The sequence below is a fragment of the Triturus cristatus genome, chromosome 4_1, assembly GCF_964204655.1.
Source record: "Triturus cristatus chromosome 4_1, aTriCri1.1, whole genome shotgun sequence".
In the NCBI taxonomy this organism is placed as follows: Eukaryota; Metazoa; Chordata; class Amphibia; order Caudata; family Salamandridae; genus Triturus; species Triturus cristatus.
Genome location: NC_140585.1, coordinates 1,237,766,552 through 1,237,783,241, shown reverse-complemented (window position 1 = coordinate 1,237,783,241; position 16,690 = coordinate 1,237,766,552). Strand labels below are relative to the sequence as shown.

At 44.1% G+C, this 16,690-nt stretch overlaps 1 protein-coding gene across 3 annotated transcripts in view; it reads left to right on the top strand.

The window, feature by feature from the left end:
- The window catches only part of ITGB7 (integrin subunit beta 7), a 1,338,809-nt gene that overhangs the window by 1,145,133 nt on the left and 176,986 nt on the right, over window positions 1–16,690 (top strand). For all 3 annotated transcript variants that reach the window (XM_085654657.1, XM_085654656.1, XM_085654658.1), the window contains one exon: window positions 9,312–9,612. In XM_085654657.1, coding sequence (XP_085510783.1) covers window positions 9,312–9,534 — 223 coding nt within the window. In that variant the 3' untranslated portion in view covers window positions 9,535–9,612. The remainder of the gene's footprint in view (window positions 1–9,311; window positions 9,613–16,690) is intronic.

The window sequence follows — 16,690 nt, the reverse complement described above, 5'->3', positions numbered from 1 at the left end:
GCCAACCCGGCCAGATTATCCAGCCAAATCTGACCAACCCCAACCCAGCCAAACCACCCTAAAATTAAAAAACACTTACCTGACCGGTGACCGCCTCTTCTCCTGGCCCGCGTTGGCGCCTCTCTGCCCCTTCAAACGGTCCGGAACACCACGTCCACGTGACGCAAGTGACTGGCAACCCGGCCCTCAGCCAATCCTGGCGCTGCAGCAGCGCCAGGATTGGCTGACGGCACAGCCTACTCCTCGCCCGCCGCCTGCCCATTAGGAGACCGAGGGGCTCCTAATGGGCATGCGCAAGGCAGCAAAAACACAAGTACGCATGACTGGGCACGGAGTCTAAAATTAAGCTCCATGCCCACTCATGCGCACTTGTGCTGCCTTTCCCAAAGGCGTCTGACAATGATGTCAGTCAACATGAGGCCGGACCGCCCACGGTCCGACGTCATGCTGACTGACATTCACAGAGGAGGCAGCTGCGCCTGCGGACATTCACAGAGGAGGGAGCTGCGGGCGCGGGCGCTACGCCCCCACGCCCCAATGGACGCACCGCGCCTGCTTATGTTTTCCTGTTGCCCCTCCCTTGAAGCCATAATAATGTAAACATTCAAAGAATGCCTGCGGACCCCTGAAAGGTGACACGGACACGGTGCCCATCAGAGCAACTTTGCAGATCGTTGTAACTCCGAGCGTGCGGGATGAAACCGAGAGCCCGCAGGGGAGTGCTCCGATGGGCTGCAGGCTACCAGGCGACTTGTCACAGGCAATTAAAAGTTAAAGGTGCTGGTGTTTCAAAGAGGGCTCTCTGTGCAGTGTAAACAGTGTTGTTTGGAACCGTTTGCAAAGCCAGACTCTGTCAAGAAATCATTGGAAAGAGTGAGCGCATAAAATGTAGCGGAGGGCGCTCTAAAAGCATAACTCAGTTGTTTTATGTGGGTGTTGCGCAGATGAATTTTGATTGAATGTACACACTAAATAGCTCAGCACTTTTGAAAAAGCAATATCAGAAACTGCTTCACTTGGTTAAGTTTGCTGCCTCCGCTTTTGAGGGAAATCATTTCTTTAGATAGTTACTCGCAACCAACATAAATTAATTATAGTTTATTTCCCAGAATATGTAAGGAGTCCTCACATTATTTTCAGGCTGATTTAGCGCGCTAGAAAAAAATAGATATATATATTGTTTTTGTGTGTTAAACTTAACAATTTGCGGACAACGGGCGGGCGGGGGAGAGAAGGCACGGACAACGGGAGGGCGGGTGGGGATGAGGGAGAAAGCACGGACAACGGGAGGGCGGGCAGGGGTGAGAAGACACTGACAATGGGCGGGGGGAAGAGAAAGCACAACAACAGGAGGTAGGGGGGAGTAAAGAAGGCAGTAGGAGAACCTCATTAAAGAAAATAGTGCTCAAAGTCTAAATAACACGTACCGTGTAACACTCGAAGTATAGGGACCAGTCTCCATGGGAGGTGACAAATGTAGAGGAGGTGGTTCTAAGGAGGGAATAACAAGCCTATAGATGAATCAGAAGCCAGCATTTAGGACAGACAATGACACAAGCCAATGGCAAACATGGGTGGAGAGTGGGTAGGGCTTCTATTCACAACTAAACCATAACAAGTCTCACAGAGCAGCGAATGCACGCTGACTCAGGCTCGATCTAAAAATTGCAAATACCTGTGGAAGGTAATTCTATAACTAGTATTAGTCAGGGAGCTCAACATAATGCAGAAATTACATCCACAAAACAACTATGCAGGGACAAGGAAGCTCATGCGCCAACAATAACTATTAGACAGACTCCACCTTGTATCCACCTGCCCCCAGAATGCAGTGCGTATGTGGCAGTGCTTACAAATATACCTAAGTTAAGAAACGAGCAAGTTGAAAATCACGATGCACTAAAAAATAAAACTCTCTATTGGCTGGCCAATAATTGTAATTACCCCATGGAGGGGGCCAGCCAGATCATACTGACACAAAGGGTGGGCTGGGTAGGCCCCCTCAGGAAAAACGTTGAGGGGGACTGCGTTATAATAAATTTAAAATCTAGTTTATGGGCTAAAAACACCCTAAGAAATGCCCCATTGCCATCGGCGCGGGTATGCAATACAACCTTATTACCATTAGCCTATTTTTATAGGCACCTATTGGAACCCGGCCTCTCAACTAATAATAACCCTGCAAATCATTTGAGGCATTTTTCTAACTTTTCTATTCCAACATTTAATAGATTCAAGGCTTTGGAATCCCTGGAGGACATTGACGGACTTAATCTGCTAAAAGGCATAAAACAGGATAGTTTTCCTATAAGCCTTATATCGACTGTAACATCTGTAGATTGCCAGGAAGAAAAGAGATTCGGCAGTCATGATACCCGCCATCAAATTAGCACAGTTATAATCACACAAACATCTACGGACCCTAAATCTGGCACATTTGAAGCAGCCAATACATTAGAGGAACTGAATTCTATCTGCACACCAACCAAGTTAGACTTGAAAGATACCTTTCTACCTAAAGAAATTCTTGCAGTAGAGAATAATGGATGTGTAGCTGCCAACTTAGGCTTGGATTTGGGTTATAGTGTTGTTACCTGGAACATAGCAGGTATAAATGGAAAATTGAAAACCCCATTTTGGAAGGATTTTATAACTACGGGCTATGACATAATATGCCTCCAAGAAACTTGGTGCAAGGAGCCTATTTTCATCTAGGGATATACCTCGTATTGTTTGAATGCAGTTTGCTCAGTTGCTGGAAGGGCTAAGGGAGGTTTATTACTACTAATATCAACTAAACTTAATACCTGCAGAATTAGAAGTTGTATCTCAGTAGATTTTTACTCCCAAGTATTGCGAATTCAATTTAATAAAGGCAAAGATTTAATATTGATTAATTTTTATAACAATCTGTTTAGTACTGACAGAGGTAAAATCTTAGTTCCGTTGGAAAATGAAATTGAGAGGGCCATGTCATTATCACGTAACCAATCTATTATCCTATGGGCAGGAGATTTTAATATTAACCCATGCCCTTTTGCAATGAGCGATTCGTGTGGGTTCAGAAGGGAGAGCGGAAATGTGGAGGATACTGATTGTTTGCATTTCCCACACTGCCTCTATGGCACAATGTTAAATGATATGATAGCAAAGTTTGATTTGGAATTGCTAAGCTGTACGAAAAATAGGGAAAATTCTAACTGTCCTACTTTTACAGGGAGAAATGCCAACACATATATTGATCACATCTTGCTCTCCAATAACACCGCTTATTCTAATTTATGGGTGAACGAGCAAGCGTTAAGTGACCATAATAGCATATCTATGGTTTTACATTGTTGGGGTAATAAGCAAATCAAGGAAAATAATTGTATTAACAACGTTGAAGCTGTGAGACCGAATGGTATGAGGATCAGATGGTCGAGGATCGTACCACATGAATTACATGAGGAGGTGATAAGAAAATGTAGCAAGGAGATCGATTACTGTCTTGGTGAGGAAGCTAACCATAATATTATATTCACAAGTTTCCTTAGGATTAATGAAACAGTAGAAAGCCTCCTCACTAAGAAAAATAATGGGAAAAAAGTAATTAACTTAGGATGGTTTGACAAAAGATGTACCCGTGCCCTCCATGACTTAAAACAAGCTTTGAGTACCAAACCACGCGATCCCACTAGTATTAAAAACCTTCGCAGTATTTATAAAGTAACCCTTGCTAACAGGAAAAGAGATCTTCAAGAAGAGGCCTGGACTAACCTTAATTTAGCGGCAGATACAAACAATAGTAAACTTTACTGGGAGACTATAAATAGCTCCTTTTTAAAGAACGATAGAGTGCCCGAAATTACCTCACATGTAGCCTGTAACTCATGGACCGAACATTTTTTTAATATTTTTAACCCTGAAAGGATAGTTTTAGATCCCCCAACACTAAGCGATTGTACTTGGCCAATGTTACCTATGGATATTAGTTTAGATGAGGTATATGAGGGCCTAACTAAGAGTAAAGGTGGTAAAGCCCCTGGACCTGATGGGGTCCCGCTGGACTTATATAAATCCGAATTACATTTGTGGGCCCCTAGTTTAACTAGGTTCTTTAATGCGACTGCGGTGGGACAGATACCTATTTCATGGGGCCAATCTTTAATTATCCCCCTTTTTAAAAAAGGCTCCAAATCAGAGGCAAGTAACTATCGCCCCATTTCCCTTTTGGACTCCTCAATTAAAATAATGAGTAGGATCATGCTGAAAAGACTAGAAACTTGGGCCACGGAAAACACAATTTTATCAAAAGCACAATATGGTTTTAGGAAAGGTGTAGGGACAATGGAACAGTGTGTAAATTTGAACCTCCTTATTAATAAATACACAATTGCTAAGGAGGGTAATTTGTTCCTTTGCTTCGCAGACCTGAGTAGTGCTTTTGATCTTGTAGATCATAAGATTTTATGGGAAATCTTATTAGAATTAGGTGCCCCAAAGGAATGCGTATATTTTCTAGCACGACTATACTCAAGACTATCATGTAAAGTTTGTTATGGGCCATCAGGGGAATGTACACCGTTTTGTAAAGTTGCTAGAGGAATCCGACAGGGTTGTGTTTTAGCGCCTTTTTAATTCTCACTATTTATTAATCAGATTGATTCTATTTTAAGTCAGTTATCTTCGGATGCCCCTATCATAGATGGATGTGCTATCCCGATTTTATTATATGCGGATGACGCTGTTCTACTATCGAGAACACAGGTCGGTCTACAACGTCTTATTGATAACTTTGCGTTATTTATTGGAAACAGGAAACTGATAGTTAATAAATCCAAGACCTTCGCAATGATTTGTGGCAAGAAAGTAAAACCGGCTAGAACCTTTTTCATTGATAAAGTTAAAATGCAGACGGTCAGTAGGTTTTGCTATTTAGGTATAACATTCTCTGGAGATGGGTAATGGGTAAATAAAGACGAGAATGTGAGATTGAAGATGAGTAGAAACGCAAATAGCATATTTAGGTTCTCCGCTAAATTGGGGCAAAAAAGAATTAAAGATATGATGGCAATCTACAATGCCAGGTGTGTTTCATCGGCATTGTATGGGGCAGGGGTGTGGGGAGACCATTGCGTGAATTCTCTACAGAATGATGAAAATAAGTTTAAAAAAAAATTATTAAGTGTACCCCCCTCAGCATCAACTGAGTTAATTCACGAGGAAGTTGGGATAGATTATGTTATGGATTTAGCTGCATTACGTCCATTATTACTCTGGCGGTCTATTTGGTCCAAATCTGAAACACTATTCACGCAAACGATTATCAAAGACTGTTTTAGGCTAGACCATTCGTCACGCATATCTTGGTTGAGTTACATCTATTATTGGTTTAACCTTTTATATGGCTGTGACATTCGTTTGAGACCAGAAGCTGCAGGGGCGATCTCTAAGAAAGATCTCAAATTGAGGTTTCTGTTATATAGGAGAGCGGCCAGAGAGAGGCAGTCTAGAACTTTACCAACTGTAGTATTTTACTATGATTTAAATTTAAACAAAGGTTTTCAGACATATCTCACTACTGTAACACGTAATTCCCACCGATATGTCCTAACCCGACTAAGGCTGGGGATTGTCCACCACTTAGTGTCATTTCCGCATATGAGAATTAGATCCAACTCTTTGTGCCCCTGCGACAATATCTCAAAACAAAGCTGTTGCCATTTTTCATTGTTTTGTAAGTTTTATCACTATTTTAGGAAACTGTATCTTAAACCTATTTTTTTAAAATACAATGGGGCATATCAACAAGGGCTTTATCTCTGCTTTTTTGGCTTTAAAAGCCAAAAAAGGAGAGATAAAACTAGCGCCCTATCAACAACAGGGTGCTAACATGCAAATTTGCATGTTAGCACCCGTTTACTCTACGCTTCCCCTTGCATCTCATTAGAGATGCAAGGGGGCGTTTCAGAGTAAAATAATAGGAGAAATGTCGCTAAGCGACATTTCTCCTATTATCAAGAATGTCGCTAACCCTGTTAGAGACAAAAAAAGCAGCGCTAACCGCGGTTAACGCTGCTTTTTTACTTCTGGTATTTTTCAGACTTAGCCATGATAGTCTATGGAAGGAGGATATCATGGCTAAGTTTGCCTGTCCCTATCAACAAGGTAACGTGAGATTATCGCTGGGTTTCCAGTGATAATCTCACGTTAGCCTGTTAGCGTGAGGATTTTTATCGCTATTGAGATAAGCGTTGCTAATAGCACGCTATCTCAGCGATAAAAATTCACGCTAGTCGGCGATAATTATCCTAGCGCTAAGTGCGCTTAGAGATAATTATCGCCGGTTGTTGTTGATATGCCCCAATGTTCGGTCCACCAAAACTACAATGAAGTTACTATCATCTTTAGGAAACTTAGATATTTGTTTTTTTACTGCATCTTATGTGTTAAAATGTGTATCTATAAGGGAGTCAATAATTTGTCCCATGTAGTTTTAATATATTTGCGTATTTGCACATTGTTATGCACTGATAGCAACTTTATGTTCCTCCAATCTGGAGGTGACTGCAGTTATATTGCACTGATAAAGCCCTTACCTGCACTTTGTATTTTTGCACAGTTATTAAATGTGGAATTTGTACATGGTTAAATATGACTCACATCATGTCTAGGAATCCCAGATAATTATACTGTATTTTACCTGCTAAACATGTGGAACCATAAATGCCTCTTTTGCACATTACTATGTATAGATAGCAAGTTTTTATACTCCTAAATTTGAGGAGATTGTGGATATATATTGCTCTTTAGTAATGCCTTATTGAACCTTGACTTTTTTTGCACAGTTACTATATATTTGCTAACATTTGTGGAAATACAAATCGCCAATTAATGCTAATGGAATTTCCCCCTGGCATTGAAAGGAGCAGAAGTTTTATATTGTAATGTACCTAATCGATTATTATGGTATTTTTTTCTGATACGCAAATGAACCCCTTTATGACTAAATTTTTTATTCAATTTTGTTTTATCAATTTGTTCTGCTTATATGGTTGTATCTTGCAAACCGAATAAAGCTTTTGAACTCGCATTACATATGCCCTGGTATTTCTAAAATATAAATTTTGGAAGCACCTTTTTATCTTAAAACTATTTACACATTTTGTATCAGTCTAACTTATACTGTGTTCAATGCAAGTATAAAATAATGACTTACATATTCACAGTGCTTTCTGTCACAGGCTGTGACCTCATAGCACTATAAATATTCAAGTCACTATTCTCCACTGCACCAACCAAGATTTAATTTTGTGGCTCTTTGGTTACACACAGACCTTTACAAGGCATTAACTAATACATGTTTCATAATGTACTACAGTTCATTTCCTACTGAGTTACAACTTCCTAAATGTATTTTTCATTTATGCTGCCCATTATTTCATATGTAGGTACCTGATGGTGAAAGACCTAAAAAACGCACAGAATATGTTGGAGCTTATTTATGAGAGGCTTGCACCGCCACAGCATCACTTTTTTTTACGCTCCGGCGGCGCAAGTGTCTCAACCATACCTATGAGGCGGCACAAAGTCACCCGTCATGGCTTTCCATGGCCTCATAGATATGGAGTAAGACATAGCAGCGCAAGTCACTGTGTTGCCTTACTCTGCGTCAAGGAGGTGTTGTTCCATGGACATTGCTTGGGGGTTCCCATGCAACACCCTTTGATTTTGATGCTGCCCCATATTTACTAAATCACGTAAACCTGGTGCAGCGCCAAAAATGTACACCTCCCCAGCAGAGACGTTACAAGGAGAAATGTTTTCCTTTCTCCTCGTTTATTCCTCTTTTCATATGTGCTGCATTCTGCAGCTCACATAGAAAGAGAAAAACGCCTCTTGGGAATGTTTTTGGAAAGGAAGGTGCCCCTTCCTGCATAACAACAATCCTGTCTATGTTGGTGCTAGGCAGCAATGTGTGCGCCAACGCAAGAGGAAGGGGCAGGAACGCACTGCATTCTATAAATATGGTGCATTCCTGCCCTTTCACATTGGCGTAGGGCAGTGCAGCAAGAAGACTTGTGGTGCTGCCCTACGCCAATTCCTCATAAATGAGGCCCTTTGTTTTTAGCTACACCTTTGACCGCCCCTCCACGCTCACTGACCTTTGGTTGGCTAAACACTATCTAATATTATTTCCCCACCATAAAAATTATTTGCTGTGGGAATTGGGCACGTTTATGGTTGTCAATAATGAGGAGTACCAGTTTCTAGAAATATTTTTCGGGAGAGGGTCCCTATGCCTAAAACATTTTGACAAGGTGGTCTCTGCATAATTTTTTTTAAGACCTCTGACATGGAACATGGCGGTGCAATGGTTTTGTTCTATACATCTTGGAGATTGTCACTCATGTCATATTACAAATAGTACCATAAAGGAGTAACAGTGCATAACCATGTTCCATATATTCTTCACCGTACTCAGGAACATTAATCGTTTGAATACACATAAAGGTTCTGTATTTTAATCACATCCATCCTACATGGCAAAGGGTGGTGTATCTCATGCATCAGGGAGGACTCAACTTCTCTACCCAAAGCAAAGGTAAATCCACATACTTGGTCTGCAAAGATGGGAGCTTACTTATCAAGGAGCATTCCTATAATGGTTTAAAATGACAGTGTTGGGTATGGAAGCTACTTAATTAAATGTGAAGGTTGACAAAACCTCTAAAGAGTCAGAGGTTTTACCTCTTACTGTTATATCTGCCAAGTGTATTTTATGTGTATACACGCTACATTTTCCATGAAGACTCTTAAAAGAGGGGAGGTGTATCAGTCCTAAGTCAAATACGTATAGGCGAGGGGCAAGCCAGTCCTTGTAAAGTACGTCTCAGCAAATTCAATCAGGTCAGGTGATATTGCTCGGCACCTTCCCTCAAGCCTTGACAATATCTAGGTTTTGAGATTGGATGAGTGAATTTAAGAATATATGATCTTGTGAGTGACAGTTTAGGCCGGCTACTAAACCTTGAATTACAAAGCAGCACCTTTGTTCAGACCTGCCTATTTAGTCAGCGCTGAACCCTTATCATGGTCAGTATTGTAAGGTTTATGTAAGCTAATCAACCATTGTCATACCAATATTTAGCAGCATTGGGGTCACTGTTGTCACGCAATCTTTTTACAGCACATGTACCTCTGACTTTCATGTGGTTTAAAAAAATTGGTTAAAACCTGTGTATTCAGGCATCTCGCCATGCTTATTACAATACTTTGTCAAATGCTTACTTTACCCAAGGCTCATAATGGTTCTCTGCTCATTACAGGAGTTGCGTAGAATGTCTGGTTTTTGGGACAGGGTTGCTCCGAGAGAACTGCACATTGATCTGCTCAAAAGTCAACATGACCATGGTCGAGCGGCAGGACGAAGCGTTCACGTGGTGCACAGAGAAGGCAGGGGACTCGCTAGTCACCTTCAGCATCGAGGAAGAAGGAGAAAATGTTTTCATCAATGTTTTGGCTAAGCAAGGTAAGCAGTTGATCCGTTAGCTTCATAAACGCTTTGCCAGAAATCTGACATCTCATGTAGAAGTTACAATAATCTCCGTTTTAAAATGCTTCATGTTGGTATCCTCGCTTTTCGTTATCGTGTTTCGAAGTCTTGTCATTATTTTCATCGGGATGCTACTTGTGTAAGTTGTGAAAAAAGAGAGAAAAAGTCACGGATGAAACAAAAGTGCAAGCTGTAAGTCTGCATCACTTGAAAACTGAGAATTGAAAAAATGCTGATGCAGCAAGATTATGTACATGCAAGTCCAACCCCACATGTTAGTTTCTAATTCTCCCCTCATAGAGATAGATTGTTAATGGCCAGCCCATGAATTTAAACAAGACAATTTAGTGACTAGACCGACATTTTAAACCGAGTATACGAGATGCTCCATCATCTGTTACGTATTACACACTGGCGATAGAAAATAAGGGGCAGGTTTACCATTCTTTCACGCAACACAACCAGTGGCGGCTGGCAAGGATCGGGGACGAGGGTGTTACATTTTTTTTATAAAACTTACCTGATTACCACATCCCTCCACATCTCTCCTCCGTCGTCTCTTCAGGCTGGAACAGATAAGCAGGAAGCACCCGGCCTGGGGGCCTGGGCATTTTCCCCATGCAGGCTGTAATACGTGGAGAACATACAAGGTGCGCATGAAAGTTGAGCCGCCCAAGTCGGCCGGCAAAGCATTCATGTGCATTTGGAGTGGCCAAGCATTCATGCGCACTCTGAGAGCAGAGCAGCCCCGCCCAAAGAGCTGCCACAGCAGGGAAACATAAAATGATAATAACGACCAGTTATTAGCATTTTATGTTTCCTGTATTTACACAACTAAAAAGCAGTGGGTCGATGCTCCGCCGCCTTAGTGGAGTATCAGCCGCTGAACACAACACAAGAGAACTTACTGCACTGTATGAAAGGGAGAGGGCAGGAATGTGCCATATCTATCAAGCGCTATATAAATACAATTATAATACACTATGGTGCATTCCTGCGCAGGTGCACAATCTGCTGCCTAGTACCAACACAGCAGTACAAAAGAGGGTGGTGATGGACGGAGCATCAGAACCAATCAAACACTCACACCCAGTCAACAGATCTGGGTTTGATCCATCACCGTTCTTTAGCCCACTCTGCCACCCCAGTTCAGACATGGCCATATGCAAATCAGTCTGACCCTGTGCCTCATGGGAACAGTCCAGCCCGAACTGCCAAGCCATGCCTTTCCTGGACCGGAAACAAGCTTCCTAGGACCGGTTTCTGGCATTACAGCCGTCTTCAGCCAGGCTTGCTTGAATCCAGTGGCAAAGTGATCAAGGGACTCGCGTCTGAGCATACCCTGCCAACTTATGGCGAACAAAGCAAAACCAAAGGAAATGATGGACGGAGTGTTGAACATTGCAAGCACTCACCCCCAGTCAACTGATCTGGGTTTAATCCATCACCGTTCTTTAGCCCACTCTGCCACCCCAGTTCAGACATGGCCATATGCAAATCAGTCTGACCCTGTGCCTCATGGGAACAGTCCAGCCCGAACTGCCAAGCCATGCCTTCCCTGGACCAGAAACAAGCTTCCTAGGACCTGTTTCTGGCATTTCAGACGTCTTCAGCCAGGCTTGCTTGAATCCAGTGGCAAAGTGATCAAGGGACTCGCGTCTGAGCATACCCTGCCAACTATTGGCGAACAAAGCAGTACAAAAGAGGGTGGTGATGGACGGAGCATCAGAACCAATCAAACACTCACACCCAGTCAACAGATCTGGGTTTGATCCATCACCGTTCTTTAGCCCACTCTGCCACCCCAGTTCAGACATGGCCATATGCAAATCAGTCTGACCCTGTGCCTCATGGGAACAGTCCAGCCCGAACTGCCAAGCCATGCCTTCTCTGGACCGGAAACAAGCTTCCTAGGACCGGTTTCTGGCATTTCAGCCGTCTGCATATGGCCATGTCTGAACTGGGGTGGCAGAGTGGGCTAAAGAACGGTGATGGATTAAACCCAGATCAGTTGACTGGGGGTGAGTGCTTGCAATGTTCAACACTCCGTCCATCATTTCCTTTGGTTTTTGCTTTGTTCGCCATAAGTTGGCAGGGTATGCTCAGACGTGAGTCCCTTGCTCACTTTGCCATTGGATTCAAGCAAGCCTGGCTGAAGACGGCTGAAATGCCAGAAACCGGTCCTGGGAAGCTTGTTTACGGTCCAGGGAAGACATGGCTTGGCAGTTCGGGCTGGACTGTTCCCATGAGGCACAGGGTCAGATTGATTTGCATATGGCCATGTCTGAACTGGGGTGGCAGAGTGGGCTAAAGAACGGTGATGGATTAAACCCAGATCAGTTGACTGGGGGTGAGTGCTTGCAATGTTCAACACTCCGTCCATCATTTCCTTTGGTTTTTGCTTTGTTCGCCATAAGTTGGCAGGGTATGCTCAGACATGAGTCCCTTGCTCACTTTGCCATTGGATTCAAGCAAGCCTGGCTGAAGACGGCTGAAATGCCAGAAACCGGTCCTGGGAAGCTTGTTTCCGGTCCAGGGAAGACATGGCTTGGCAGTTCGGGCTGGACTGTTCCCATGAGGCACAGGGTCAGACTGATTTGCATATGGCCATGTCTGAACTGGGGTGGCAGAGTGGGCTAAAGAACGGTGATGGATTAAACCCAGATCAGTTGACTGGGGGTGAGTGCTTGCAATGTTTAACACTCCGTCCATCATTTCCTTTGGTTTTTGCTTAGTACCAACACAGGCATCCTTGCATCATGGTGCAAACGTGCCTTTATTGCAGGCAGGATTGTTTTGTGCAAGGAGGCGTTTTCCTCTTTCTAAGTGTGCTGCAGAATGCAGCACACTTAGAAAGATGAAACAACTAGGTAAAATAGAGATATTTATCCTCGTTGTGCCTCCCCTGAAAAGGTGTAGTGTTTTAATGTTTTCTTAGGTTTGCCAGTATTGGTAAACCTGAGAATTTGCCAAAATCCATGGGTGGATGCATGGAAACACCCATGCTCAGACCAGTGGAATCCTTCTCAGGGCAGAGTAATGCAAGGCAGTGACTTGTGCTGCCATGTGTTTCTCCAGATTTACTAGGCGGCCTTGTGTTGCTTGGTAAATCTAACTTGGGTATTGTGTTGCCTTTGCGACACCATCCATGACACAAGGGCAACGGAATACCTTGATAAATCTGCCCTTAATCAAAAACAAAATTCTACAATGAATCACTTTAAATAAACGTATTTAGTTATGGAAAAGGGAATGCTATGCAGCATTCCAATGTTCAATAACACATGAGATAATTAGAAGAGGAAGGGAAAGAATGTTTGGAATACAGTTAGAAAAATCTTGAAAATTGGGGAAATGGAATACTTTTATGATCTGATTATGGAAAATAAAAGACTTGGGCCTTATTTAGAGTTTGGCGGATGTGAGACTTTGCCACCAACATGGTGTATGCCCCGCCAACAGTATTACAAGTGCATTAAAGGAACGGGATAGGTGTCACATTTTGAAGCAGGATCTCATCTGCCAAACTCTAAATATGGCTCCGTTTATATTGCCACTTGGAACCAGAAATCTAAAGCCTCAAACCAGTTAATACTCAGGATTAAAAAAACCATGAGAGTAATCATGAAACAGCAAATCGTCCATAACTATCCAACAGGATAAATGGAGCTGTACCTCCCGGAATAGAAGTCTTTAATGGGGAACTACATTTTACTTTCAGTCTTAGAGACAGAAAATCAATCATGTCAATATATTTATTTGTAGAAACCTACACTGTGGCTCCCCAGTCATTAAGAAAGAGAGCAAACCTCTCTAGAAGACGACTTGACCGTGGCTAAGTAGAGCCCTCAGCCAAAGTACTAGTGGGTTTTGTGCTGGATAGGCTGTATTTGTGGATAGCATAAGCCAAGACAAGTTCCTCAGTTGTACAGGAGATAAATAAAGGGGAGCAAGACCGCACGGGGTCTTTGCTGGCAGTCAACCACTGTGTGTGCATTTTTCTTTGTGCACTACACCCAAGGCCTACTAGGCCTCAGCGAGGAAGGACAGACCTCCCCTCCACACTGGTGATGAGGCTGGTACTAACCCATGCCGCCTCAGACTTTATCAAGGTGAGGGGCACGGCATCAAGCACAGCCTCACCTTAGACTCAAAGGCCGTATGACACCACCAGCAAACCTACTTGTGGTCACGCAGCCCACACTGACACGGTCGTCCAGCACAGCACTTTCCGGACCTGTCTTCTAGGTGCCCTTCAGCGAGCCTGATTGCCGGGCCGTCCTCTCCCCTCCACACCGCCAATCTGCTGCAGGCGGCTGCTACTTCCAGTCCTCACCCTGCAGAAAGGTTGCCCGGGCGGGGTCCCACACACGCGTTTGCCTCCCATTCCTACACTGCTTGTGGAGCACTGAACAGCCTTCTAGAGCATCCCTGACGAAGTGCCCACCCACGTGGCCGCTCACAGGCTAACCACAGAGGCTGATATTGGACGCTCTGTTAGAATTCAAGGAGTGCTCCAGACGCCCACTGAGATACAGACTGGCACACAGAGGAAGGTTCATCCTTCTTAGGACAAGAAAATACAACAGCAAAAGGTGAAAAACAGAGGCCTTCCCCTTACCGCCTGCTCACCGAGGACAAGAGCACTACGGGGCATATCAGCAACAACCGGCAATAATTATTGCTAAGCGCACTTAGTGCTAGGATAATTATCGCAGGCTAGCGTGGATTTTTATCGCTGAGATAGCGTGCTATTAGCAACGCTTATCTAAAAAGCGATAAAAATCCTCGCGCTAACTGCCAAACATGAGATTATTGCTGGAAACCCAGCGATAAGCCCACGAAGTTTGGCGATAGCTTGCTGATAGGGCCGCACATACTTAGCCATGATATCCACCTTCCATAGGATATCATGGCTAAGTCAGTTTCAAAACAGGCATAAGGAAAGTAGCGATAACCTCTGTTATCGCTACTTTTCTTGTCGCTATGCTGCTTTGCGTGAGGCTTGATAATAGGAGAAATGTTGCATAGCGACATTTCTCCCGTTATCCTGGGGAGGAACGCCCACTTTGCATCTCATTAGAGATGCAAAGATGGGCGTTCGGAATTCAGGCGCTATGGCAAGGTTTCACGCGATAGTGTGACCTTGCTGATATAGCGATAAAATTATCGCCGCTTTTCGGCCGAAAACGGCCGCAAAAGCGGCGATAATGTTTTATCGCCGCCTTGTAGATATGCCCCTACATTTGGTCCAATTGCCTGAGTAGAGTTGGATTTTCGTTTAATGGTATGGGGGGGAGGGGGAGAGGGATTTACTTTTGGGACCAAAAGGTTCTATAATTTCTCCTGTGGAAGGACAGTGTCCTTCTACTGTATGATATTACAGATATGACACTCTTTCTTGTTCTCTGCGGTACTGTCATTTACAATGGCATATTGTTGTATTTTGAAAGATGGATGCAAAGCAATGGATATGTCCAACTTTGTTGTCTCACCCTGTTAAAACTTTCAATAAAAAGAATTTTGAGGGGAAAAAACGAAGAAAAAAATAAAGAAGGGGGAAAATAGAAAAACATTTCAAAAGGAAAAAATAATCAAATTAAATAGAGAGGACTTTCCATGCAGTCACAGCCATCGTGGGGAGTGCTTTCCACTGAGGCCAGTTTACCCAGCGACAGGCTTAGCACACCATGAGCGTCTAGTAGCAGGCAGGAGCAGCAGATCCCCCGAGAGACGCAGCACAGGCCAAACAACACCACAGCCATGCGGCGCTGATGCATCTCCCTCCACTCAGCGAGCTATCAGACCCTGCAACTGCCGCCCCACGATGAAGATCATGGAGTGAACACCTCAATCACTACTTCCGAAGCACCAAGGAAATGGACGGTGCCGTCAAAAGGTTCCCGCCCATTCACTATGGTGGTGCTGAGCTATATGAACTGTTCGCATCGCTACCTGGCACGGGCGAGGCGACAACGATTTTGATGCAGCGGTAAAGGCCCTTACCAAACACTTTGTTTCCCAGATCAACCAGGACTTCAATACTTCAAGCTGCGCCAAGCCAAGCAGTCCGATACCAAGTCCGTAGATGTGTTCTATGCGAAGCTGCAGAAGCTAGCAAGCACATGTACCTTCCATGACCAAAGTGAGGAGATCCGGGCCCAGGTCATCCAAGGGTGTCAGTCTGCGGTGCACCGACGGCTGATCCTAAAACAACTAGGCATATCCCTGGAAGATAATATCATACTAGCCAGGTCTCATGAGCTGTCAAACTCAGGAGTGGAAGAGATGGAAGCGGCCCTCAAAAAACACCCATCCACGTTGTGTCTCTCCAGACCTCTTGTCATAAAAGAGGAAAGGGTGGATGTCCTTCAAAAATGCTCAGACTCGATACGCCTGCCACTTCAACTGCTCTCCAGCGGGCCTTTCCGGAGACTGCTGGCTAGAACATTCGACACCCGGCGTATGCTTTGCAAAAGGTAAGACCTGCTCCAGATGTGACAAACCGAACCACTTTGCCAAGGTGTGCCGCAGTGCGCAGTCAAGGACCACATTTGGAAAACCACGGGTTGCACTTACAACCCTCAAGTAGCTGCCATTGGATGATGCACCCGATCAGGAGTGCGCAGTGCACATGGGTCCAACTTTGATGCAGACGATAAGGAGGAAGACGCATTCGTCGTGCCATTTGACGAACGCACAGACCGCCGACGACAGCCATCCCCTGTGTGCACTGTCAAGGTCGTGAACACGATGGTGCGAGCCCTCAGAGACACGGGAGCGTCAGTAAATCTGATGGACTCAAAGCAGTACGAGTTTCTCACACTATGCCCTTCCCTCGCTCACACCAAAGTGAAAATCTCTGCATATGGGGGGACAGAACCCCTACCGTTGTGAGGAGTGGTCAAAGTGGATGTGACCAGTGACAAGCAGAGAATCTGGGCCAAGTTCCACGTCACAGAGGGCAGGAAAGACACGCTCTTAAGTTGTCACATGCCCAAAGATCTGGAGTTGGTGTTCTTTGCAAACCAGATCCATGAATCCCATGCAGACTCAATCAAGGCTGAATTCCTTCAACTGTTTAAAGGGTTAGACATTTTAAAGCACAAACAGTTCAAACTTCACATCGGCACCCCTGTCAAACCAATGGCC